At 36.9% G+C, this 26,725-nt stretch overlaps 1 protein-coding gene across 3 annotated transcripts in view; it reads left to right on the top strand.

Moving 5' to 3' along the window:
- slc38a4 (solute carrier family 38 member 4) overlaps positions 1-25,281 on the top strand; it is a 29,433-nt gene extending 4,152 nt beyond the window's left edge. Inside the window, exons 1-17 of one of the 3 annotated variants that reach the window (XM_066687193.1) lie at positions 4,621-4,682; positions 5,734-5,873; positions 8,933-9,156; positions 9,709-9,802; positions 9,901-10,016; positions 12,377-12,450; positions 12,560-12,652; positions 13,209-13,290; positions 14,774-14,856; positions 14,951-15,009; positions 15,177-15,440; positions 15,540-15,619; positions 16,348-16,448; positions 16,650-16,774; positions 20,719-20,863; positions 21,328-21,425; positions 21,601-25,281. In XM_066687193.1, the coding sequence (XP_066543290.1) occupies positions 9,044-9,156; positions 9,709-9,802; positions 9,901-10,016; positions 12,377-12,450; positions 12,560-12,652; positions 13,209-13,290; positions 14,774-14,856; positions 14,951-15,009; positions 15,177-15,440; positions 15,540-15,619; positions 16,348-16,448; positions 16,650-16,774; positions 20,719-20,863; positions 21,328-21,425; positions 21,601-21,702 (1,629 nt within the window). In that variant the 5' untranslated portion in view covers positions 4,621-4,682; positions 5,734-5,873; positions 8,933-9,043 and the 3' untranslated portion in view covers positions 21,703-25,281. Of the gene's footprint in view, positions 1-4,611; positions 4,683-5,733; positions 5,874-8,932; positions 9,157-9,708; positions 9,803-9,900; positions 10,017-12,376; positions 12,451-12,559; positions 12,653-13,208; positions 13,291-14,773; positions 14,857-14,950; positions 15,010-15,176; positions 15,441-15,539; positions 15,620-16,347; positions 16,449-16,649; positions 16,775-20,718; positions 20,864-21,327; positions 21,426-21,600 lie in introns of those variants that run through there. The other 2 variants (XM_066687194.1, XM_066687192.1) reach the window with 2 other exon arrangements.
- The last annotated feature ends 1,444 nt before the right edge of the window (positions 25,282-26,725 follow it).

The following is a 26,725-nucleotide window of genomic DNA, read 5'->3' as shown; positions in this document are numbered from 1 at the left end:
CTTTACACCTGCAGACATCATCTGTGCTGCATGACAATTAGAGTTAAAATGTGACATTGTCATGTACACCTTATGTATTATTTATTAAGAACATACAGCCTGAAGTGTAATCTCCATATTTTGTGTGTTTCTTTAATTACTTATTAGCCTTTTTAAGTGTTTATCTGGATGTATTTGAATAGATAATTGCATTCATGCTCTTACAACTCTGTTAATTTTATTATCCACTCTAATATTTTGTTGAGAAAGCAGGATCTGGGGTTCTGTCAATCAATACAATAAATTATATATTATTTAGTTTCTGAGACTGCAGTCTCAAAGGTAGCATCAACATAAATCTATACAAATTGTTTATGCTTAATTTACAGAACAGCAGTATAGTGAATTAAGAATGGGAATTTTAATACCCGGAATCATTCCATTATTTCTTGATTGATTGTTTTTTATTTAAAATTGAATGCAAAAACTATGAACAACATATCTCTTTTTCAAACATGAAGACTGTCTATAGAAGAGATACATATCTTTCCATGGAAAACCGTCATTGTTGATTCCCCAAAGTAATTAATACTTTACTATTCCCTTGCCGATATTGTTATGAGTGAAAAACAATATGAACATTTCCAAGGACAGGAAGCATAAGATGTCACAGGCAATTTTCAAGTACATTCCACGGAATTGATGATGTTTAGTGTTCATTGGGAGCGCACCACTGAGAAAGGAAGGTGTGGTCATTTTCACTGAAGATGAAAGTGTAAGACAATGCTGTATTGTTCCTAATCACAAAAGAAAAACATCTGCATCCTTTATTACAGTGGGGAGCAATTAAAATACTTTAGTGATTGAAACTGCATAACTGAAGTGTGTATCTTGGACATTCAAGTACAGATATTAATATGTTCATGGTGATCTGAATTTGTGTTGGCAAGGATTTCCTTATCATAAACATATGTTAAAAAAGAATTATAATACGTAAAAGATTTGTTAAAAGATTGTGTTTTTTTTCCAGCTATGCTGGTGGACAAAACGGATGACCTTTTATATCAAATATTACAATATGCTTCTGTAGGCAAAGTTACTTATTTTCCTTTGGTATTAATCTTATATTCAAGCTTCAGGTATTACTTAGATTTCTGGCTGCACAACTCACTTTGAAATGTATGCTACCTTTGGGCAAATTATCTTTAGGTAAAAGGGAAAATCCTGGTCTAAGATTTTACTGCAGTATCAAATCTCTGTTCAGCAAGCTTTGTGCACTGCTAATAAAAAGGTCTTGGAGATCTTTAGTGTTAATGTGGGCTACATGCAAGGCATATTCAATGTATTCATAGCACAAACTGCACTTGTTTAAATATTTCACAGATTACTCTAAGATATGCATGTGGCGGGACTTATAATCGTAGTATGTATGGAGCACCACAGTTTATTTCACATTTTTTATGCTCAGCCTTTATTGAATTAGATTCTAATTGATGGAGTGATATATTCTACACACACTTGAGTACTTCTGTTCTCTTCAGTTTTCCCCCTTCAAAGTTGAAGAAGTGTGCCTTTGATAAGAAGAAGTAGAGGTGCATGCATGTCAAATCTTGGGCCAAAGTCACAAATACCTTTTTAGGGGTCAGACATTTTTATGTGCGTGTTTATGGTGCTGGCGGCTGGGATTGAATGCTTGTCTGGAAGCTCAAAGGGAACACAAACTATTTCATTTGTATATTCAGTTAAGTGCTTTGCCTCCATCAATCAATCTATTCCACTAATTAAAATATTTATGTTATCCATATTTTCTCTTTCAAACGTTGCATTGTGATAGATTGAAATATTGTGACACACAACTGCAGCATTCTCTCGAACTGCAATCCAGTATACAATAAAAAAATGCCATAGAGTTATTTCATTAAATAAATCAGGTATAGATATGCATGTCTTCAGTGCTTCACTGTTTGATCCATTATGTAAATGGCCTGTAATGAATTCAGCAGAGTTCGATATATGACAATTATACAATTTCATGCATAAAGTTGGATATAACTATACAAACTCCCCCAATTACCTATTTAAAACCACAATCTCAAGGCAAAGTATCCTGTACTATTAAAAAAATATGCCTAATATTTTCTCCAATGTATTTTTCAGTCATTTCCATTTCCACTATATGCTGTATGTGCTCCAGTTAAACATTTGTACTCATCAAACAATATAATCACAAGACGGTTGGTAAAAGTTCACAGCCTGACATTGCCAGGTTCACAAAAATAAGGTAACATCTGTGCGGTGTTTCTCCATTCACTGACGGCTGCTTTGATGTGCAGTACAGTTCACGGCCAGGACCTTTTTTTTTCCTTGACTGCGGGTTGAAATATTTATTTTCAGTGAACTTCTTATAAAGTATAGCTTGTTTAATTGTATGTTTTTAATTGTTTTCCATTTCGTTTTGGAAAGTCCTATATATCAGGTGACATTTGTAACTACAAATGTTTTTTCTGCATTATGATAGTTTTGACTGAGGCAATTTTTTTGTTTAATGACTCTTTTCTGTGTTTACATGATTTAGGCCCAGATTAAATGACCAACGCCAGCAACAACCCCACCCTCCACTCACACATTCCACACCAAAAATGTCTCTGGCAAGCAAATCCATCACCAAGTGACATTTTAGAAAGTTGCCTTTGGCATGTGGGTTTATGTTTTGATTTGAACAAACCCAGGAATTCTGATCAATTAATATAGCAGATCAGATCAATTCAATTAAAAGTATGGATTCCGCTTTTTATATTTTAAAGAAAACACAACATATTTGCACATACATCTCTTGCGGTCAAACTGTCTAGTTTTGCAATTAGTCCACTTAGTCCCAAATTGTTTAATGTAAAACACGTTAGATTACATACATTTTCTATGCATTTTGTGAAGCTGGAGTTTGTGTGCTACTCCAACAACACAAGCTGTTTTTGTGTACCTTAGTTAAACCTCTGGGCTTTTGATTGCATTTAACTCTCTTTTATTAATGTAAGTGTATTTGTATATTAGTAGAATTGACAGAAATCAGTTTCAATTTTTTGTTAGTAAGTATTTTGCTAGTGATTGAGGTGTACAATAAATAGATTCTTTGTAGAATCAATCCCTACTGCACAGATGAGCAGATCAGTGCAAAGAAACCGATAAAGATCGGTGCCATATAACCCATCGTGTTTGACATCTAATTGTTTTGCTAAAATGCACCTATTGCCCAATCACTCTCAGAATCACAGAACAGCAAACATTGCCCTGACATTCGCAACTGAAGCAACTGTTAATTTTTAGCCCAAGAAGTTTGAGTGATGTAAGGCGCATTATTTACTGTCACTCCTTCCAGCTGATAACATGCGGCTGTACTGGCATCATTTGCGTGTCTTTCTACATCGTAGTCACTGAACATGCCAAGTTATCTCAGTAACTTAGTGTTGAATTTAGCGTAAAATGGAAACACAGCACATGCTGTAGGTATAGTATTTATGCACTGTAAGGCCACTACTGAGGTCTTGACGAAGAACACTTATTTATAGTTAGTAGTACCACGCCATGCAATCTAGTTTAGAAAACAACATGCCCCCAAATAGTATAATCTTAAACTTTAAATAAAAGTATCTAATACATGTATTTGTTTTACACATGGAAGTTTGCCTGCTTGCCACAGAGATCACGATTGACAAGAACTATAATACTGTCCTCAGTAAATCACTTTGTACTAATGTATTCATTTTACACATTCAATTCTTGTTTTTTAAACTAGGAAGGAGTGAAAGATAATAAAGGAAATACACAGGAACATATCCACGTAGTCATCTTAGAAAAAGTATTGCAGGGAGAACGTCTTTTAGCTAATGGAGTTTTAAAAGTAATTTGTTTTTCAGAACGAAAAATCTTCCTTCTTCTGGAAGTACACATTTGCTGAGGAAGGTTTAAGTGGCAATAACAATCAGTAAATAATCTATTACTTCTATAAAAAAATCTGTATAAGAAAAAGGATTCACTGGATTCACTGACAGCCCACTGATGTAAATTCCTTTATCCCTAAGTTGTGAAGAGAAATTTGAGAAATGGAGGCCAATATCAACATTGGTGGTTATATTTTTAAAAGTGGTATTACATCATTCAGTTTAATGGTCAAAGAAGCTGTGGACTTAAATAAGCTTTTTGGAATTGTTTCATATGTTTGTTGATCTTATGTTTTTTGATTATCACTTGTTACGTATTTGTAAGTGTACAGATATGTATGCAGTGTTTTGTTTTTTTATCGTTTGCTTTATTTCCTACAAATAAAAAATTATAATTTGTTTGACCACCCCACCAAAAAAAGGATGAAACCATCCTTATTAACTCTGTATGCACAGTGAACTTCCTGTGTTAAAAAATAAGTGTTTAGATCTGATAGGCTAATGAAAGATATCTCATCCGATAACGTGTGCTACAAACTCTAACTACTACAGAGGATTCTAACAGTCCAAAGGTTGGGTATTTGTAATACACTTGGGGGGCTACTGATGATTGGTCTAAGGATGTTAGCAAGTCTGAAATATAAGCAGTGCATGGGATGAACCCTTTGCACTTGTGAACAGTGAATAAATTGAAGACCGGCATCTGCTCAATTATTTGGATGTGCTGTACTGGATAAAGGACAGAACACGATCACTTTTCTCATGGTCAGTGCTATGTGATTTCATTGGATTGTTTTTATAATTTGATTAACTGATTTACTGCTCAGTGTTGTTTGATAGGCACTTATTCATACTTTAAGCCGATGGTGCTTGATTTGTGTTTTGAAGGGAGAAAGCTTAATATTTCCACATCAGCAGTGTTCTGTGTTGCTCAACAATTCAAATGTATTTGATTATGCTACTAAATTTGTTCAGGGGACATCTAGATTAAAAACCCTAAGATTTTGTTTCTTTACAATAAGTTGGGAAAGAAACACTGATTAACTTATATGACTTATGAAAACAAAACCGATGCTTTCTTTTTTATGCATTGCCAGTTTGTGTCTTGTTATTATTAATTGGGAATTTGTTTGCTTCTATTTAAGTATCACTGACATATTTTACAGATCTACAAAACTATTTACACTTTTTTTTAAATATATTATTATTTGTTTTGATACTTTTCTAACTATTCAATTACCTTTATATGACTTATGAATAGTCTCACTTACAAATATATATATATATATATATATATAGGAAGAAAATATTAATTTATTCCCACGTAGTAGTTAGCACCACATTTTACTATTGTTATGTTGCATATGTCTCACTTGTATTAAACACTATAAGGCTGATAATGTAACATTATTTAATCAAATAGGTTATTAGGAATTATAATAATTATGTTACCATATCGAAATATGTCACAAATACAGTAGTAGCCCCTGATTGGAGACTTTGGCAGATCCCACAGAGACACCCAGCATTTGCACATGAGAGGATTAACACTAAATATGTTTGTTATTGAATTTTCTGTGAAATATCGTATCTGCCAGTGGCACTGATTGTAAGAAAGCACTGAAGAAGCACAATTACGTGTTATTGGCACATGTAAGCCCCAAAGCAAATAACAAGCAGTGCAATCCTGAAGTTAATCTTTGCTAAAGTTTGGAGGTTTATGTGTTTTCTGCTCTGATGACGCAAGTGAGGGGCTAGGAGTTTGGTTGTATCTGTGATTGGTCCATATGGCGCCCTCCCTCTTGTCTTTAAAAAGTGTCCCTTCACCTGCCTGGGCTAAATGAAGTCACATTCCTTCCTTGTGAACCAAGAGGTGCCAGTAGTTCCAAGTTCACATTTGAAAGTAATTACAAGAGCGCTGGGATCCTAGTCAGTGAAGACTCCTTCCTTCACGAGGTAACAGCATATTTCATTCAAACGATTTCATTTCAGAATGTTATGGCATTTATTTGGTACAGTTTTGCTAACTTTTGTACAAAATTTTACATTTTATTGTGGTTCCAGTTAAATATTAAGTAACCGGCTCTTTGTATTTGTATTGTTTTTATTATTTAGATTGCAAGGTTGATAATATTGATAACCTACAGCAATAAAAGTGCAGTAACTGATGTTGATTCCTGGTGTTTTGATGGAACCTGTATCTAAAATGTAACTGTGGTTCCATTTAAACAGTTAAAGTAAATGTATTTGTAGTGTAATTAAGTGTAATAAAATAAATAGAATGACATTAAGCACTTTAGCTAGAGATAAGCAATGTTGAGTATTAATTTATACACTTTTGAAAAATGTTCTGAGTTGAAAAACTGCAACACATTTTCAAGTGTCACACAACAGTAAAATGTTCAGTGAGGTATGAAAAGTTTTAATTTTAATTTTATATCTAGTCTGAAGTTATCAACATGTTACTACTGTTATCTATATATCCAGATAGTGTCAGTGTATTAAAACATAATATTGCAAGTTAATATGGCATACCTTCTGTTTATTTAGCACCACTAATAGAAGGTATTTTTTTCCTCATTGGCAAACATTGCATGCTTTTATATATGTTCTTTTGTACTGAGTGGAAAAGCATTAGCATCAGTGGTTACAACCAACTTCTTGATTCTAAATTAAATTGCATTATGCATCTCACTGGGAATCCAGGTGAACCCTTTTTAGCACAGCCTTAGCGCAACATACAAAAAATCCTAATCATAAAAACATTTAGTTTCCAGAGGCAATGAATATTTGATCTGGAGGTGGCCAAGGACTCCTTGTATACTGCCTTCCTGTCTGGTTTGCAACACCATGTATATTTTAATAATGATTGCAAGCATTCATGATATAAGCTTCACAGTGTAAATCTTAGGTAGCTGAAGAGAAGTGCTGTGTCACGTGGCTGTGTTAAAAATGCCTATATAGCTGTTCTACCTGGTTTGAATGTCAATCGGCACTGAATTTTCTTATGTTTATAATATTTATTTCCATTTTAAGTGTTAGGCTATCTGTCTATCTGTACATTCAGATCATTCTCAATGCCACAGTGGCTCTTATTCAAAGCGATCGGCCGTGTACTGTACTAGAATCTTATGCAGTTTCAAGCAGCTAATAAAAACCAAGAGCTCAGCAGTGATCAGCTAAAAGTGCTTGAGGGCAAATATCATGAAGCCTATGAGGAACGTAGCATGTTGGTGGATAATCGGAGGTGCATTTGTCTTCAGTTTATAGTTGACAACGGAAAGGGAAGCAGCCTCTCTTACAGATAGTATGACATAAGTGTCAACTTGTGGGTGAAACATCACTGGAAGGAATTTTCCTTCGCTAACGGGAATGATGAGCAAGCCAGTATCAGAGCATCTTCTTAGTTTCCACATGGGAACACGGGGAGTCTGCAAATCAAGACCAACATTGAGAGGAGGTTAGGGAGTAATGCGAAGTGTCTTGATGTGATTCGTAGGCTAATATAGGGTTGACAGAGTAGATTAGACGAAGTAGGAACAAATACATGGAATCGTGCACTCAACATATTATCAGCCAACCTGCCTGCAGTTTGCAACTATTGAAAGATTGAGGTGTGATTGTTGTTATTGTTACATGTAAGCCTTGCATATCTCCACATCAGATAATGACTTACTGTTTGCATTACTTTTGTGTTAATAACAATAACTGGCTTAAATAATTTTAGAGATACAGAAGGGCACAGGGTTAGGATATGAACAGGTTTTCAAAAGGAGTTAGATAAAGGTGGGGCTGTTTTCATAGTCATTTTTAAAACCCAACTTGAGTTACTTAATAATCTCTTTTCAGATGCTTTCTATGAAACATGTAAATTAAATGTTCTGGTTACAGACATCAGGCTTTAGAAATCTCTCTGCTGCCAGCTCCTTATCTCACCCCTGTTTCAAATCATGCTGATAGTGTCAGCTGTAAAAGCCAACTTCAGGTAAAAGATGTTGGAAATTAGTGTTGATAAATAAACGTGTGTGATTCCCTATCACCTGTCCCTGGTATAACCCCTGTTCAAGCTGGCAGTCTAGCTCTGTCTGATTATAATCATGTTTAAAATGTTGTTTTAAGGTGTTAATTCAGTGAGGCTATTTTTAACAATACTCAGCCCTTTGGCAAGCGATACGTAAGGTTCTTGTGTGACTGTAGATTGGGAAAGTGGCTGTCAGTTACTGTGCATCTGGCAACACAGTGCAATGACATACTTCACTGGTCTCTATGCACTGCATCAGCAGAATTACTGACTACATGGACTGGAAAATGTCTGTGTTCTGATTGGTTAATGATGGTTATAATCCACTATATAATTACAGTCCGGCCAATGGATACAAACAGGTCCTGTCAGCTAAAGTTGTACTTTTTTCTTTTGTCTATCATAGTTGGAAAGTAGTGTTCAGTATTGTGTTTAAAGACTATAAAATCATGAATAATTTTACTTTAGTAATTATGTAAGCTGTCGCCAAAGACAAAGGCAAAAGAAAAAACAGTCGTGTTATCGTGTTATTTTTTAAATGTTATAATTTTACTTTGTAATAAATTGTTTGTGTTTTATTACTCTGTTTTATGACCTTATGTTATTGTTTCTGTATGATGAAAAACGCTCTACATGAGCTGAAAAGGGCATCCACTCCTCTCACTGTTAAGTTACATAAATTGGAAGAAATAAACAATTACAGATACAAAGTGTTGTCATGAATCTCTTTCATTGCAGCCAAACAAAACTAATGAAACGCTGTTTGAGCCTGACTCCAAGGGAAATCTTTGTAGTGCTGAAGAACTGACAGCCATTGTTTGGAGAAAGCTGACACATTATCTTCACAATAGTCTATTGTATCTAGTTTTATGCAGGGCTGAGTCCTGATGGTTACGACTTCCTTTTAGTTAGCATCGTTGGTCAATCAGAATCTGCCCATTTGTTTCTGTGCTGGGAAAAGCCCCTGACAATATTTGCTGTGCTTTGTTTACAGAACATTGTGTCCAGAGATTGAAACTAAGACCTGAAAAACAACAACGCAGGGGAACAGCAGTTGTCTGTAGTTCCAGACACACCGTATCCATCCCACGTTGTTGTTGTTGACATGGACCGAATGGAACTCAAGAGAGTCAGCACCGAGCCCGACGACGACAGCGGGGACAGCCTTGATGACCGCTACAATGAACCCATTGATTCAGAGAAGGTGACGATAAGCAGGTTAGTCACTCGGACTCGTAGGTACGCATTATTTTGTATTGACAGTAAATTACCTACTGTGTCATATTTTACAAAATAAGGTAGTCTTACTCTTCTTGCCATTTTAAATAGTCACAAAATAAAGTAAACTTTACGCCTTACGCAACTTCTTTTCTGTTTCATTTTTAGAAACCCTAGGTATGATGAGTATACATGCATTCTGTTTTGTTCCTGGTAAAATGGAGGAACTTGCAAATAATTTTGGCTAATAAACTGTCAAATATCACTGTAAAGATGATGTAATGCTTTTAATTACACGTCCTTTGTTGCTTCACTGACCAGAAAATGAGGAGTGAATGAACTCTAAATTAGTTGTCATTGGTCTGTGGGTATTGGACAGCAAAACAAAACAAACAAGCAGATTTCTTAATACAGAAGAGGTTCCCATAAAGAATTGTAGAAAATCAAAATGTATTAATATATGTATCCCTTTATTTGTTTGCTCAGTCTTGAAATGTAGTTGGTTACATTTAAACTTATCAGTTGCACTTTTTCGCCCCTTTCCTTTTGTAGTCAATTTTGTGATGAAGACGATACAGAGAGTCAGAAGTTCCTTACTAACGGCATGCTGAAGAAGAAGAAGTTCGAAGAATATCATGAGGAATATGTAAGGATACCTGAGTTTATATTTCCCATGCAGTGACACACACCCGGTTGTGGGATGGACACCCCAATGAACCTCTGTCTTTTGCTTCTTACTCACAGCATCCAGGGACCACCTCTGTCGGGATGTCAGTATTTAACCTGAGCAACGCCATCATGGGAAGTGGCATCCTTGGGCTTTCGTATGCCATGGCCAACACTGGGATTGTTCTGTTTCTGTAAGTTCCCTTCACGTTTTATGATAGGTGTATCCATATCTAAAGAGGTTTGTGAGTAAGAGTAGAGTCTCAAAATGCATAAAAGACATTGTGCTTGGACATTGTGCACCAATATTGGTGGCATAATTTATTTCTAGTGCTATCTAGGCAGTACATATATCTCGGGCCCTTGATTGTTTCCCACAGAAGTTTGTTTCTATCTGGAGAGAGGAAAACTCCATGCGTGTAGAAGTACAAAAAAGACATAAAGCTTCACTGAGTAAATGGAAGTACACCATTGGGAGATAAATACGGTGTATCACGTGTTAAAACCAGCCAGGAATAACCCTGCAGCATGGAGATGGAGTCTGGTACATTTCCACTCAGCTGTAGCCAACCAGCTTCTCCGTGTGCCTGCTGAGGAGGATGTTGTAACGGTATATCACAGGAGGCTGCGGGCTATACTTGAAATTTATGGAGCATGCAGCAGAGTTATGTACAGCCAGTGCTTCTAAAAATGTAAGAGATTAGCACTTGCTGCTTAGACCCATGGCATACTTGAGGTGGTTTAGTAGCGCTGAATGATCCACTGGAACCGTCCGGGGGTGATTCTGTGTCATCCGGCACGACAGACACTTCCCTGACCGAAAGGAGCAGCTGACAGAGTTGCCGTCCGCAGTGAGGGCTAGTACTGTGCTGCAAATGCTAACGTTGTTGAGCCCCGGCTTATCTATGCTTGACATATAAACTTCAGGTTGTGATATGAACGAGTAGGTCACTATGGGTAAACATTGAGATAGAAGGGAAAATATGCCACTTACAAGCTAAACTGGATATTTTATTACTGGACAGGCCCCATGTTCCCAAAACACCCATTAGTTGGTGCATTCCTAGGGGTATGCAGAAAACTCATTCCCTCTGACCCCCTGAACTCGACCCCCCGAACTAAAGTCCTGTCCTTGCCCATGGGAAGTGTCACGTAGCCTTTGACGTTCTTTCAGGTAATACTGTTACCCACTATGATTGATTGTCTGTCACTTGGTTTTAGGCTTTGAGGATCTGTACACTAGTTCAAAAACATGTCAGGATATATATGGTCATGTCATGTTCTGCTACAGATGCATCTTTATATAATTTTTAAAAGTCTGTAGTTGTTAGTAAACTGAGGTACAACTGCTCAAAGACTTTATAGTGGGTTTTAGATGAGAGTTTACGTATATATATATATATATATATATATATGAGTGTTTTTACCTTGTGCGGTTTCTTCCATGTTTTTTTCTCTAATTGCAGTGACTTTCAGAGTTGTCTGTAGGTTCTCTGTTAATTGCTGTGATACACTACGATTATTTAACACAGTTTCATTAAGAAGATAAGAAATATTACCTCTAAATGGCAGCTGAATAGTTGAGACTTAAATCAGAAACAAGCATCCTTTGTCAGTGAGGTTAGAAACAGGTGTGGTTATGTCAGCGATCTGTCTGGCAAAGACATTTCTGTATTTCAGTTTAGCTAAAGTGGTATTGGTGGATTTTAATCTGAAATTAGAAATTAAATTATTAAACTTTTAAACAAGAATTACCAGTTCTGGCAACATCATCCAGATATAATTTCACTGGTCAGAATGGCCTTTTTATAATCAAGGCATAACACCAGACTCCCATTATCCAAACTTTCCCTGGCGTCAGCTGTTCAGAGGCCAAACCAAACAAAACAAGAAACACTACAGAGAACTGTACTGGTCTTACACTTACCATTAATGTTTTCGAACCATGTTCACGTTTGTTGATGTGATTTGTCCTTAATGCAATTTTCCAAGGTAAAAAATGTAATAAGAATAAGATGTTAAAGATGCGTTTTATTTATAAAGGTTTGTAAAGCATTCTAGTAAAGTTTTCCTATGTCGTAATATTAAATTTGATATTTATTCATAAGAGCTTTAACACTCAATTTTCAGTTTAACGATGCATATGAAAAGCTGTCCTATACTAAGAATAGACTTGCAAATTGCTTCCCGTTGAGCCGTGTGTCTTAAATGCAGATTAGGTTTCTGACAGAAAAGGAAATTGTAGGTTACTTAACAAAACTTAACTGAACCTAAAAGTATCAGTTACAACAAATCCAAGATTAACAAGAACAGGTATTCAAAAGGAATGAACATTTCTGTTTTGTCTTGGGGTTTTTCACCATGTAACGTTTCATATTTTCACACCAAACTGTGCTAACTTTTCCCAGTAAGCTAAATGTTGAGATTATTCACATATACTCATAAAAATGAAATGTGCTCCTTACTTACTTAGTGTTGTAAAGCAGCCCATATATATTTGTATCAATCGTTTTGTGATTTGTTTTTAATATAATCCCTTTGTCCCTTATTGTAGGATCCTTCTGTTAGCAGTAGCCATATTATCATTGTACTCTGTTCATCTTTTATTGCTGACGTCAAAGGAAGGGGGTATGTTTCCTATCTTCATTAGAGAAGCGCACTAACCTTTTAATTATTTTACAAATTTGGATATATTGTGTTGAAATTAATTTACACTCTTCTGCCTTCATTTCTACAGGCTCTTTAATATATGAGAAACTCGGCGAAAAGGCATTTGGGTGGCCAGGAAAAATGGCTGCATTTATATCTATAACAATGCAGAATATAGGAGGTAAGGGACCCCGTTAAAGATAATAACTCTCTTTCACTTTGTTTTCACAAGTTGATATTTATTGATAAATTTATCGAATTCGCCTGCATTGAAACAATTGAAATTTCTTAGATTAAACTTCTTAGTCAAACCTTACAGTACTATAGCATGGCAAAAGCTGATAAGGAAGGGCAAATGCATAGTATAAGGAAAGAGAAACCATCGTAAAAATGCAATAAAATACTGTGCAATGTGGTAAACCTTCACAATAGCAGACACAGGTAGCATTTAAAAATGTTTGCAAACCTGCTTTGTAATTCATTTTTAAAACAAGTGTCACATTTCACATCCCAGATAGATTCCTTTGCAGTTGCCCTCTGGTCATCCAAGTTTTCTTTTAAATTTTACTTTAAAAATGCAGGAGCTATGGTATGAAAACAGATGTTGTTTGTGTCCCTCAAGTTACCAGATATTGTATGAGACACAAACCTAATATAGTTAGGTGAAGAAACGTTTTACAATTAATTGATTCAAATGCTTCTGTTTATTAGATAAGTGTAATATTTCTGCTTCACAGCTATGTCGAGTTACCTCTTCATTGTGAAATATGAACTCCCTGAAGTCATTCGGGCATTTATGGGACTCGAGGAAAATTCTGGGTAAGTCTTTTTGCAAATCCCTAAAGAAGTTTTTAAATTGTTTCTTTTCAGCAGACTGGGGCCATAATACATGCCTCTACTTGCTGAAAGAGAGACATGTTAGTAGTCAAGCCTTTCTCAAAAGAGAGAAAATGTATGAAAAGAGGCATGTTTAGATTAATCATCTATCCTGCAGGTTCATACAGTATGCGGTGGTTCCTATGGTAAATTAAAAACAACAGATTGGTCTATTGGAGTCTATAAAGGGGAAAATCACTGTCCCTTCATTAGGCTCAGAAAAGCAAAGTCGTACAGTTGTACTGATACATTTTGAAACATTTATTGACAAAACTGCTATTATACCTTTACTCCAACATATAGGAACTCAAACAATGTAGACAGTTTACATACAAGAGCAGGATAGTTTAATTTGTGACAGGCTTGTTGTGCAGAGTGCCAGGGGGTGAAAAGTGAAGGGTTATTATTATAGTGTTTGCTAGAGGTGTTACAGCACATTTCTTTTTTTAAGAATCATAAATATCTGCAGGGTGCGATTTACTGAGCTGTTCAAAAGACATGACATCATGCCTGTGAAAGAACACTGCTTGCACTTTTGATTGTTGTGTAATACTCCAACAAAGTTCTTTTTTATACTGTTTATACGGTTTTATTTTTTAATACATTACTAATGACTAAATGATCGTGTGTGAAGCAGAAGGGCAAAACAATATTTGTACAAGGAAGAACAAACACATTTCTAGGACTGAATGGCAATCATTCTTTTTTAATTTTGAAAAAATAAGGAATATTATATTATATATATACAAGCTGCTGGAGGAAAATTATCTCTGTTTGTTCTTGTCACATTTACTGGATCAAGTGTGTCCTTAATATACTAGAATTACACACATTAAATATTTCTTAAAGTCTCCTTCTATGGAAAGGGAAATTTGTCAGTAGACACACCTGGGAGATTAAGATCTAAGGGACTAGTGTAGGTAGAGAAATACTCAGTGTAAATGCACACAGGTACCTTTAACAGATGAGGTATGTGTTACATTTATGCCCAGCTGTGTACTCACTTTGTATACAGGCTTCTAAGACTATAAATACAGGGAAATTAGTGGAAATTTTGAATAATTAAAACAAATAACCCTGGATTTAATTACTTGCAGCATTTGCCAGCAGTCACCTATACTTTCATGTTTAAATCAGTCACTTCTTAGAGTAATCAAGGGGCAGAAATCTTCACTGAGACCTGAAAGGCAAAATTGTTGATTAAAAGGCATTTCAGGTTGCCTTGTAATGAATATAATTTTCAGAGTAGGACCTTCTGAAGCAAGGCACGTTTTTAGATCAGTTTTCTAATGTTCAGGAAATCTGTTAAACGTATTGATACTTTCAAAACTATCTCTGTTATCTATTATCTATTAATATGTATAGACATACATTTCTCAGATATTCTGAAAGTGACATTTGCATGGATCTTGTTCTCTCCTGCTAGTGAATGGTACCTAGATGGAAACTACCTCGTGGTGTTTGTTTCACTGGGAATCATCCTCCCTCTTTCTCTACTCAAAAACCTTGGTATGTTCACTTAATTATCTTATACCTAATCACATTACTTAAGTAATGTTCAATCTCATTGTATTTTAAATGGATCTGTATGTCTCTTGAACAGGTTACCTTGGTTATACCAGCGGCCTGTCGTTGACCTGTATGGTGTTCTTTCTGGCAGTTGTAAGTTGTTCAGTTTATTGTACAGTCGATTAGCAGCAAAGGTTTGCAGCTCTCTGACAAATAATGATAACATTTCCATGATTGTGGCAAGTAATATGATTTCATAATCATACCAAATATCGTAAACAAGATATTAATGTGTGTTTTTTTTTAACCTTTTTTTCTAGTTGATCTACAAAAAATCTCAGATTCCTTGCCCCCTGCCTCTGCTGGACCACCATTTTGTTAACCAATCCTTTAATGGCTCTGTGCCTATGTCCCCCTTGGTGCTACACAATGAGACAGTCGGTCCTGTGAAAGAGTTCTCCCTTGGGGACGGCATTGCACACGGGGATCAGCTTTCCGATGGCGCGATCCACACCAATGGCGTACACTACCAACCTCACGATGATGACACGTGCAAACCAAAATACTTTGTGTTCAATTCCCAGGTATGTTGACCACCAAGGACATGTATTCTTAGCTGCTCTGGTCCTAGATGCGTGCCTGATTTCTGAGATTATGTTGGCTTTGTTTGTTTTTTTCACCAGACTGCTTACACAGTACCTATCTTGGCGTTTGCATTTGTGTGTCACCCAGAGGTCCTGCCGATCTACAGCGAACTGAAAGAGTGAGAACCAGCTTTTCTTTAGTCTCATTTATGTCTTAGTCATTGCAACATGAGCAGCAATATTTTTAATTTCATACTATATCTCATAATTACATATTACAGCAAAGTATTGCTAATCATATACAATGTTTCACAAACTGGTTAATTTGGGCACACTGTTTTGTCTTTTCTCAATCAAATATCTAAATTACATAAGTGAAAAGTGGAAATGATCTTTCTAAGAATATAAAATGTCATGGATGTTTGTATACAGCTTGAAAATTGCAAGAGACGTTAAACAAAGATTTTGCTGAAAGAAGCATCAGCCAGATGAAGGGTAGAATGGATTTCAATATCTCAGCATCATCAATGTTTATATAAGCACTGTAGTAATGATTTGAATGATAAACCAATTTATTAAGGTACCATGGGAACATGTTTAATTACACCCCCTCACAGAAATGTAGTATGCAGTTTTATTATACAAAGATCTTAAGAAGCACCTTCCAAATGTTGTTCTGTTTGTTTTTTGGGCACACTGTTGAAGCCAAGACTACTGTGCTATTCATGTAAAATGGGCACTTATTACTAAACAGTTGATAAGTAATAGCATTTCCTATGAAAGAAAGAAGCATAACGGCCCCATACACAGTATATTTACTGACAGCTGGTTCTCTCCCTCTCTCTCTCTCCCTCTCTCTCTCTCTCCCTCTCTCTCTCTCTCTCTCTCTGTCTCTCATATTCCTCAGCCGTTCTCGGAAAAAGATGCAGAATGTTTCCAACTTGTCCATTGCCGCCATGCTGATAATGTACATGTTGTCAGCTCTGTTTGGTTACCTCACATTCTACGGTAAGCCTCCGTCTTCATCAACTTCCAGTAAAAAGTTAGCTATGGCTATGGCCCTGATATGACTCTGTGTGTTTATTGACCTTGCACTATTCTCTATGACATGGATTAAGACTACAGTTGTTACTACAGCTTAGAAATGTATGCCTTCGTTTTAAAGATTAAACATGTATGCATTGTTGATCGATTATCCTTTTCTTATAGATAATGTCGAGGCCGAGTTACTTCACACATTCACCAAAGTGTACAAGTTTGACACCCTGCTTCTAATGGTGCGCTTGGCGGTCCTGACAGCTGTCACTCTCACCGTCCCTATTGTGCTCTTTCCAGTAAGTAATGACTGCATCTCAACACAGATACTGGGTTGTTTACTTCACCAGAGACCGTCACACTCAAGCCCCACAAAGACGCATCATTAAAAGATAGAATCTACTTTAACCTGTACACGAACCACTCACGCATTTAATAGGTCGTGTGGCATTTCAGTCGTGCTTGCTACACATTTTTAGGTGCTATCGGTGTCAGAATACAGAAAAAAGACTGCACATATTGATGTGCAGCTTTGCAAAAGACCGTCAAGCTTAGATTAATCTTGAATAATCTTTACAGGTGTCATGCTTGCATAGGCTATGCTTGTGGCTATTTTTATAGATTGTATTTAAAAACAAAAACTGGCATGCATAAATGACCCAAACATAAGTCATGCTCTATTAAAATTATTTTATGGAACGCTAGTGAGGCCATGGCTTCAGGACAGACGTTTAAATACATGAGCTTTCATCAGCTGAGCAGTTGAGTGGCAGCAGGGCTCTCTCTTTCACAGGCGCCCTCAGTTGACACAGCAAACAAACGGCCAATACTGAGGCAACTGCACTTCAAACGTGCAAATGACGTGAGCACCTCATAGGAAATATTTAGATATCTTTAATCACCCCTTGAGCAATGCCGTTTGCAGAGTTATGTGAAAGCCTGCTGACTGAGTGATGTGAATTATAGAAAGTTAAAATGTGGGACAGAGATAATGGGATCGTGTTACTTAGTCTGTTGTCTCTGTTGAGCTCCAGCAATTTCACTCAGAGAACTAGGTTACTAAATTAACTCCGTGACCAGGAATTGTGGCGCTGTTTAAATTAATATTTATTGATTTGCTATAGTAAGGAATATTTGAAAGACTCCATGGCCTTGCATAATATTAGATATGTCATGAACATGATTTATGTGCCTTTGCTGTACTGTATGTTCAGCTCTCTTTATTTAAAGAGCAGCAGACACTCATAAAAACATGTGTTTGAAATATACACAATCTTTTTGTCTAACACTGGACATCCTGTGTTTTAGACTGTACCTGTTTGCCATATTTGGGTCTGATCTATATTTGGAAACCTGCAAAAGACTGACAAGAGAAAGCTGTAGACAGCTGTGGACAACGCTAGCTTGTGACTTTTGTTTATCTATTCTAACAGAATATTGACCCAGCATTAATTATTGATTTTATATCTAGAATTTTAAAGTCAGTGGCTAAGGATCTGGACATAAAATAATCAAGAGGTGGAGCTGTTGTGGTTTCAAAAATATTCATTTATGCCACGGAAGGTCAAAATTTCAGTTTCAGTTCTCTCCTTTCTACGATTAAGGGACATGTTTCACAATGGCCAGCAGGCGGAGCACATCCCCCAGTAGTGATGCTGTGTAGCCAGTCTGAGATCAGTCATCATTTATTGTGCAGAATATGGGAGTGTTATTGCACTTTCCCAGCTGTCACTCTGAACAAATAAAGACGCTGTTCCTTTCTCATATAAGAATGCAGATACAAAATAAATAGACGAAAAGGCTGCTAGAAGCGGAAAAACTGCCAAACTCTAGTCAAAGTAAAAACAAGTGAATCACACATGCACCTTAATTACACATGATCACTCATCACATTTCTTCAAACCATAGCTGGGATGTGCTACTTCTAAAGTGACACTGATTCTGTTGTTCTAAAATAATATCCCTCTGGTGCATCTAGATGTGTTCTGTCTATAGTTCAAAGATAGTGAAGACCTCAAGAAGTTAGATAAAGTCTGTTGTGTTTCCATTCCACACTTGTCCTTGACTGTGGTTGTGTTTTGAAACATATTATAGGCTCAGTGTAATGGGGTTTTAAAAACTTGACTCGTCTCCAGCTTCCTTCGTCTGCTACAATGCAATGAGAATGAATAGGGATAGGAAGCAATATCTGCCCATAGTGATTCCTACAGAGTATTGGATAGTGGTGTTTTTATTTACTATAGGTCAGTCATTACCAGACCTAGTTGATTTCATTCAAATAATTCAAGGCCTACAGTTAACACCTTCCTTTTAATAATGAATCACCTGAAAGTAATATACAGGAAGAAAAGTTTAGATGTTGCTGTTCAATGTTCTATGAAATAAGCAGCCATTTACTTTAGCCACCACAACTTCCAAGGAAGCCAAACTCATAGAAATCAGGATTCAAGCCAAACTAATATGCTTTATTAAATTTCCTAAACTTGCTGAAACCCTGTCTGCAACCGTCTGACTCATCAGATGCGTTGATTGCAGATGGTATAATGCTTAAGACTCCGCAATGATTCAATATAGAACAGGTGTATCAACAGCTTGCCCATTTTCGCTCTCTGTGGCTTTCCTCCAGAGCCGTCGTTTGTTTGAGATCAAGAAGACAAGAGTGCAGCGGTGACTAGAACAAAACCAGCATGCTTTTCACTCTTTCAAAGGTTATATTGGATCTCTCTCTTGTATGCTAAATAGTTTGGAATTGCAGTCTGTACAATATGGGAAAAATGTGAACCAGAAGTGAGATTTTCTGGAGGGGCATGTGAGATATGGCATTGAAGGATGATTTTGCAGTCCAAAATAAAACACTTCAATTGACAGAGTACTTGAAAGTGTTCTCTCTTTTTAAACAAGACATCATGTTAGCTCAGCACAGTACTACAATTGTGTATCTCTCAAACACACACACACACACTATTGTAGTCATAGGTCTCCACTGTTAATCCAATGGTCAATCATATTTTCTTTCTATTTAAGTATATAAATAAGAACTACACAATGAACCTTGACATGTTTATGGCCAAATATTTGAATCCATTACTTTCCACTTCCCTACCATGGTGCAAGTGTTTCAAATGTGTACATATTTTGCACTATAAAACACTGTCTGTAAGCATTCAGCAGGTTTTTTTGGTTGTTTCTGTTGTGTTTTCCAAATCTTATTAAAATAAAAGTATTATTATTATTATTATTATTATTATTATTATTATTATTATTATTATGAATCAATTGTTTGCCATAAATTATGATGTTTTAAATTGCCATTGGTTCGTTTTGAGGGGAGAAGGCGTTATAGAAACCACACTTCTTGGCTGATGCAAACTTCCCTTTAAGTTGCTCACCAGTGCTTTGTTAACACTTAACGACTTTTCGACTCCACCCATATTTTCCTAGCCAATCGGTACACCAAAGCTTGCCTAGTGGTGAACTATGATTCAAGCCTATGAACTTTCACCTACTTAAACTCTCAAGGCAATAGTGGATTATGTTTGCATGTACTATACTGCAGTAAAAATGTAGGCAAACAGAGGAGAGTGATGTCGCTCATTGTTATTATAAACTGTTAAATGTACTTGAAGTTTTACAAGATTGTTTTAACTATTATGTTGCGCTAACTATAATTTTCAGTATTACATTGTCACTGCAGATTATCCTTCCCTTTTAGATGTATACTGCAGTGAAACCTGCCCTTACCTGAAAAAAAAAGTATTTATCTCGGTGATCCCGTCATAAATCTAAGAGCCAAACAGCCAACTGTGTAGGAAGTAACTGACCCCATGCTTTAACTGTGGTGATTATGGAAATTACCATAATTTGAACAACTCAATTCAGGTTCAGAGTTATATTCAGTATAACGGGCTCCAGGCAAGTTTAAATACTGAGCAAAACCCACAAGGTAACTATAGTTCAGTCTGAATGAGATGGAGGCTTGGGAGAGTGCTGTAGACTTTAAACTTACTTAAAAATCAAATCTAAATTAAATCCTCTGAGTTGTAAATACCCGACCTGAGTACAAATCATTCATGACTATTGGCTTTAGTGGAATATTGTCTATTCTTGTGAAGTGCTCAAACCAAGATGATCATTACATACAAAAATAAGTGTCACTGCAAACCAAAACGGTGGGAGTGTTCACTGCCTTTTTGCATTGCTTTTAGTCTTTGTTTTTTACGAATAATCATTTTTATCATTGCAGATAAGATCTTCAATTACAACTCTGTTATTTGCTGGGAGGGAGTTCAGCTGGATTCGACACATGCTTATTGCAGCCGCCTTGCTTGTCTTCAACAATCTGCTGGTCATATTTGTACCGACCATCAGAGACATCTTTGGTTTCATTGGTAAGCTTCAACACAGGCATTTTTATCTCTTTAAACATCCCCAATACATACAATATCCTAAAAAAGAACATTCATGCTTTTATGCTAAAAAGACATATAGCCCCCCCTGTGTCACTGGCAGGCAGGCACCCCCCCAGGCTCACTGCCCTGGTCCCCGGCAGCCCACGACAGCTCGTGGTAGACTGTGTGCCATAGAGCAGGAGACTGCTGCTGCTGTCCTCAGTGGTGAGCACGTGAGCAGGCTCTTGTGTTGCGCTGTGTACATAGTTCATTTGTCAGCACAGTAGAGCTAATGTTGCCCTGCGTTAGCTGGTCTAATCAGCAGGCGTCAACTGTTCCTGTGTTCTGCGGGTGGAACATGAATGATAATTCACAACCTATCGTTTTAAGGTGATCAGAAAATCTTCAAAGTGTATTTTTGAAAAATCACATTTCTACATATTTTTTTTTTCATATAATTTCAGGATCATCTGCTGCCACCATGCTTATCTTCATTCTTCCAGCTGCGTTCTACCTTAGACTAGTGAAATCCATTCCTTACCGGTCACCACAGAAAATCGGGGTAGGTATATATGAGGATGGCCTTATAATTAGTCAAAATTAGTATTTGTTCAAGCTATTCAACAAGTGATGATTTAGAGACTGGATTGGCCATCACTGCCTGAACTCATCTTAGCATCTCTCGTTACTTTTTTATCCAGGAGAATATAACTCACTGTCCTTTCTTCCACCTTTAGGCGACCGTGTTCCTCATCGTTGGGGTTATATTCATGATTGGAAGTATGTCACTCATTGTTATGGACTGGATTCACAACCCACCTGGCTCTGGTGGCCACTAGTGGTGCTCGGGCCGAGGCGTACACACTGAAGACTGGAAGCTCGGGTGTCATTCTCCTGAGAGAACACACCTACTTGAAAGTGCGTGTTCCTGTGAGGAGATGCCATTCCACGCCGACGTTAAAAGCAAGAATCCAAAGACTGAGTATTAGAGTATTACAAGGGTTGTTTAAAAAACAATACCTGTACATTTGAATAAGGGAGTGTTTCTATTTATGTTTTTAAGATTATGGACTCGTTCATATGAGTTTGCTGTGTAATGTTTTGCTAGTTACTTTGTTGATCAATAATGATCATTGCAAGAGCAGTGATGGTGCAGGTGCTGAATACGGACGCCAAGAAACTCATTCAAAGATATCAAGTGTATCTGACTGTCATTTACTGGAGAAGATTGGAGAAAGTTTGTTGCGCATGTGCCTTTCTCTGCCATCGCCGTGTGTGTACAGCCTTTTTGTGGCCTGGATATTTGCAGGTCATAGCCAACAGTGGCCTGATGAATCTTTGTATTACAACTGAGTAGCTGAGTTACAGGTGCTTATATTGAGCTGTTTTGGATGTCTGTGGCAGTGGCCATCATGTGTTCAAAGGCCATAATGTTCACACACTCGCCATGAGGGGAATTTTCAGCATGGAAGAAATAGCACTTTTAGCTCCCTAATGTGTCTATATATAAATGTATTTATATTTATGTATACACACACATACACTCTTCCCCCACATTAGTTGTATGTGTGTTTTTTTCTGTTTAGTACAGATGAGTGGAATTCATTAATTTCACCAAAGTCAGTGAACAAGTATTGACTGAGTATTTAATTCATTCTAAAGAAGGAAACAAACAAATTGTCAATGACCTCCCACATCTATGTTTCAGTACAGGACACTGTGAGTTTGTGTTTTTAATACTTCTGTTTAAAGTTTTCTTTTGTGTTTTATTATTCATTCATGTTTATATAATTCCCTAAGGGTTGCTAAGGTCTTGTTTTAAGTAGGCAGACAGTAGTGTCCATGCTTTTGTAAGCTGTTATTCTGTACAATATTGGAATGTGAATGCCAAGAAGTGTCTATAGTCAGGATCAGTAACCTCTCGAGAAATTGAACAGGGGTTGCAGTGTAAAGTGCCAACAATACATATAACACCATTTGTAAGATACAAAATTTATGTAGAATACAATGTACTGTTAAAACGTAACTATTCATGGATGTGTTCACTTTAACAATGTAAACTATTCATCAAAGCTAACATTAACTTTCTGTATGTATGCTCAATTTACAGTTTAAAAGATACAAGAAAACATATATTTTGTTTTGTAACATTTAAGGTATCAGTGCCTAAACTAAGAATCATTTCCTGTCCAATCCAACCAGTTTCCAGACTTAGGGCTTAGACTTTAACCCACCTGCTATTAGCAAACTACAAACCTGTACATCATAGCGGTTACATTTCTGATTAGAAGAAAGTGGCATCTTACTAAAAATGAAGCCGCAACTGAGTATAGTTCTGTAGTTTTCTTTTAGCGGGTGGGTCAAATTGTAGATTTTATCTGGCCCTTAAACTCTTATGTTTTCTTTAAGACATATTATTGTAAATTTGATACCATACATAGAAAGCATTTTAGTATAATTAAATAAAGAGCAATCAAATAAAACAGCAAAAGTAATAATAATAATTAATCCCCTAATTGAAGGTAATTTTATTTAATAAAATTATCACTCACAAAAATTGTGACCTAGCAATTCAAATAACTGTTTCTTCTTGCATATTCTGTATTTAACTGTTCTAATATAATCCAGTTTTACTTGTAAATATTTTCTATGTTAAAATGTACCTTAATTTTACCTCATTTTGTATCATGTTTGCGCATAAACAGACTCTGATAATCCCATCTTTATGGACAGAGAAAATAATTCAAAGGCTTCAAAAATGTTAATACAAAAGGGAAAACATAATTTAAAAATTAGAAACTGGTACCATAAATATATCAACTAAATTTCTTTAATGATTGTACCATAATATTGATGGTCTACCATTATTGCCTTGTGTAAATCAATGTCAACATACTTGTAGTTTACCTTTAAAATGGAAATCCACCTCTAGTTTAGAGCATGTTCAAACTAAACTGAACACAAGTTTATGTGAAATCTTGGAAGCCAATATTTATAGATCTTTTGTAGATCTCCATCTACGGGAAACAAGTGGATATTTCAAATGAAATAGCTTAATATTTTGTGCATGTTTTAGATTACATACATGGTCTTTTTTGACGATTGTATATGTACTGTAAATAATCTGTTGTATGGTACACATTTTGTATGAATTTGTGGAGGTTATAAGGGATTGTGCCACAAACCAACAGTTTGTTGTTCATCGGAATTGTTTCTTTTTTTTTTTTGTTCCTTTTTAAAGCTCTTAGTTACTTTAATTTCATATTAGCAGCAAAAACATTAAAAATACAAATTTCAGCTGTTACACACAGTATGAGGTACTTGTACTGAATATTTCATTTGTCAATTGGACTAATGTTGGTAGTCTTGTTTAACAGCAGTTTTTTAGTTCTTGTTATGCATCCAGATTGCCTACTAAGTCTACTATGGACACATCAGATGTTTATATACTAGTAACCTATGACCAGGCATAAACTACACAAAATACTTTTCAGATACTACATAGCCTGTGTGGAAAAATATATTGACATCCTGCCCATGTAGAACTTTTGCAAATCGTATCACAGCATGGAAGACAAAGATCATTCATGTTCTTTGTGTTTCCATGTAAACCTCGCATCATCAGAAAAACATTAATAGAATTATAATTTTAACTGAAGATCAAAATAACTACAATTCCCACAATACTGTGAATAGAATGTTTCTGTTTTACTGCTTTTTTGGGACAGTAAACGGAAACTATTTTCTCAAAGGTAATAGGTTTTCCCTACAACAATGGGAAAAACACAGAGGCAATATAAATATTTATGTGACATTGTGTATTTGGTTTATCTGTTTCAAAACCAACATATGCCTTAAGCCTCCAGTTTTAGGTCGGTACCATGCAGTGAACAGTAAAAGGGCAGGGTCTCGACCGGGGCGAATTGTTGACTGTGGGGCACTACAGGAGGGCACTTTGTGAGTGGCAGGGCAAAGGGGCAGGAGCCGTCGCCCACCCCATGCACACGCCTGATGCAGGTTCTGTATCGATGGCACTGTAGACAGTGAAGACTTGTAATGCTGTATTTCAATATCAACGTTGTGCCTTTTTCAAACAAAAATGTTGTTTTATTCTCTACAGTTCATGACTATGTTAAAATGCAATATTGCTTTGTCTTAGTTTGTCGTTCTGTCAGACAAAATACATTTCTTCAAAGGTTCAGAATGAACAAGCATGTTATAGTCTGATTGCTGCTGTTATAAAAGGTCAGAGTGAATGTTAAGTTCCAGTTTTATTCTCCTTCCCTGTGGTACAACTAAAACTAATTTGTATATATGCTGGAACAAAGAAAACTTTTTTTGTATAAGAGAAACAATTTCAATACTATGTTACATGCACAATAAAAAATAAAAAATGTGTTTCTGTTTTATATTATTAATTATGCTTGTGTGTATGATTTGTTTTGATCTATAGATTATTTTTTCCATGTCACGTCTGCAGTTTATGATTTAATCTTCCCATCTTTTATGTGGTAGTCTTCTGGGTCTTTTTTCATCTCTTGGGATCCATTAAAGAGCTTCCTTTGTCGATCTTTGATCTGTCCGGCAGTCATCCGCAGTTTCTGTAACGTTTGTGTTTAGTGACTGGGTATATATACCGATCAGCCATAACATTATGACCACTGACAGGTGAAGTGAATAACACTGATAATCTCGTTATCATGGCACCTGTCGGTGGGATATATTAGGCAACAAGTGAACATTTTGTCCTCAAAGTTGATGTGTTAGAAGCAGGAAAAATGGGCAAGCGTAAGGATCTGAGCGACTTTGACAAGGGCCAGATTGTGATGACTAGACGACTGGGTCAGAGCATCTCCAAAACTGCAGCTCTTGTGGGGTGTTCCCGGTCTGCAGTGGTCAGTATCTATCAAAAGTGGTCCAAGGAAGGAAAAGCGGTGAACCGGCGACAGGGTCATGGGCGGCCAAGACTCACTGATGCACGTGGGGAGCGAAGGCTGGCCCGTGTGGTCCGATCCAACAGACGAGCTACTGTGTCTCAAACTGCTGAAAAAGTGAATGCTGGTTCTGATAGAAAGGTGTCAGAACACACAGTGCATCGCAGTTTGTTACGTATGGGGCTGCGTAGCCGCAGACCAGTCAGGGTGCCCATGCTGACCCCTGTCCACTGCCGAAAGCGCCTACAATGGGCACGTGAGCATCAGAACTGGACCACGGAGCAATGGAAGAAGGTGGCCTGGTTTGATGAATCACGAGTTCAAGGTGTTGACTTGGCCTCCAAATTCCCCAGATCTCAATCCAATCGAGCATCTGTGGGATGTACTGGACACACAAGTCTGATCCATGGAGGCCCCACCTCGCAACTTACAGGACTTAAAGGATCTGCTGCTAACGTCTTGGTGCCAGATACCACAGCACACCTTCAGAGGTCTAGTGGAGTCCATGCCTCGACGGGCCAATGCTGTTTTGGCGGCAAAAGGGGGACCTACACAATATTAGGCAGGTGGTCATAATGTTATGGCTGATCGGTGTATGTTGTGGCACAGTGGTAGGAGCTGGCACTACACCTCCCAGAAGCCCCGGGAGGGTGACTCAGTGTGTGGGAGCACATGACCTGCAGGACTCACATTATTGTCCAGTGCCTGTATAAAAGCAGGAAGCAGGCACACCTTTAGTGGTGGGGAGTAGGAGTTGCTTACTTAGGAGAGCAAGAAAGGAGAGAAACTGTGTTAACAGGGCCAGGGAGCAGATCCCAGAAGTGTGTGCTGCACAAGGAATATGGCAACATGGTATTTGGACCGTTTGCTGTCTTTGTTTGGATGTTAGTATTAGTGTGTTACTATAGGGGGGCCCTGAAAGCAGTGA

Source organism: Amia ocellicauda, chromosome 15 (assembly GCF_036373705.1).
Source record: "Amia ocellicauda isolate fAmiCal2 chromosome 15, fAmiCal2.hap1, whole genome shotgun sequence".
Classification (NCBI taxonomy): Eukaryota; Metazoa; Chordata; class Actinopteri; order Amiiformes; family Amiidae; genus Amia; species Amia ocellicauda.
The sequence above is the reverse complement of the archived record's forward strand: the minus strand, read 5'-3'. Positions and strand labels throughout refer to the sequence as shown.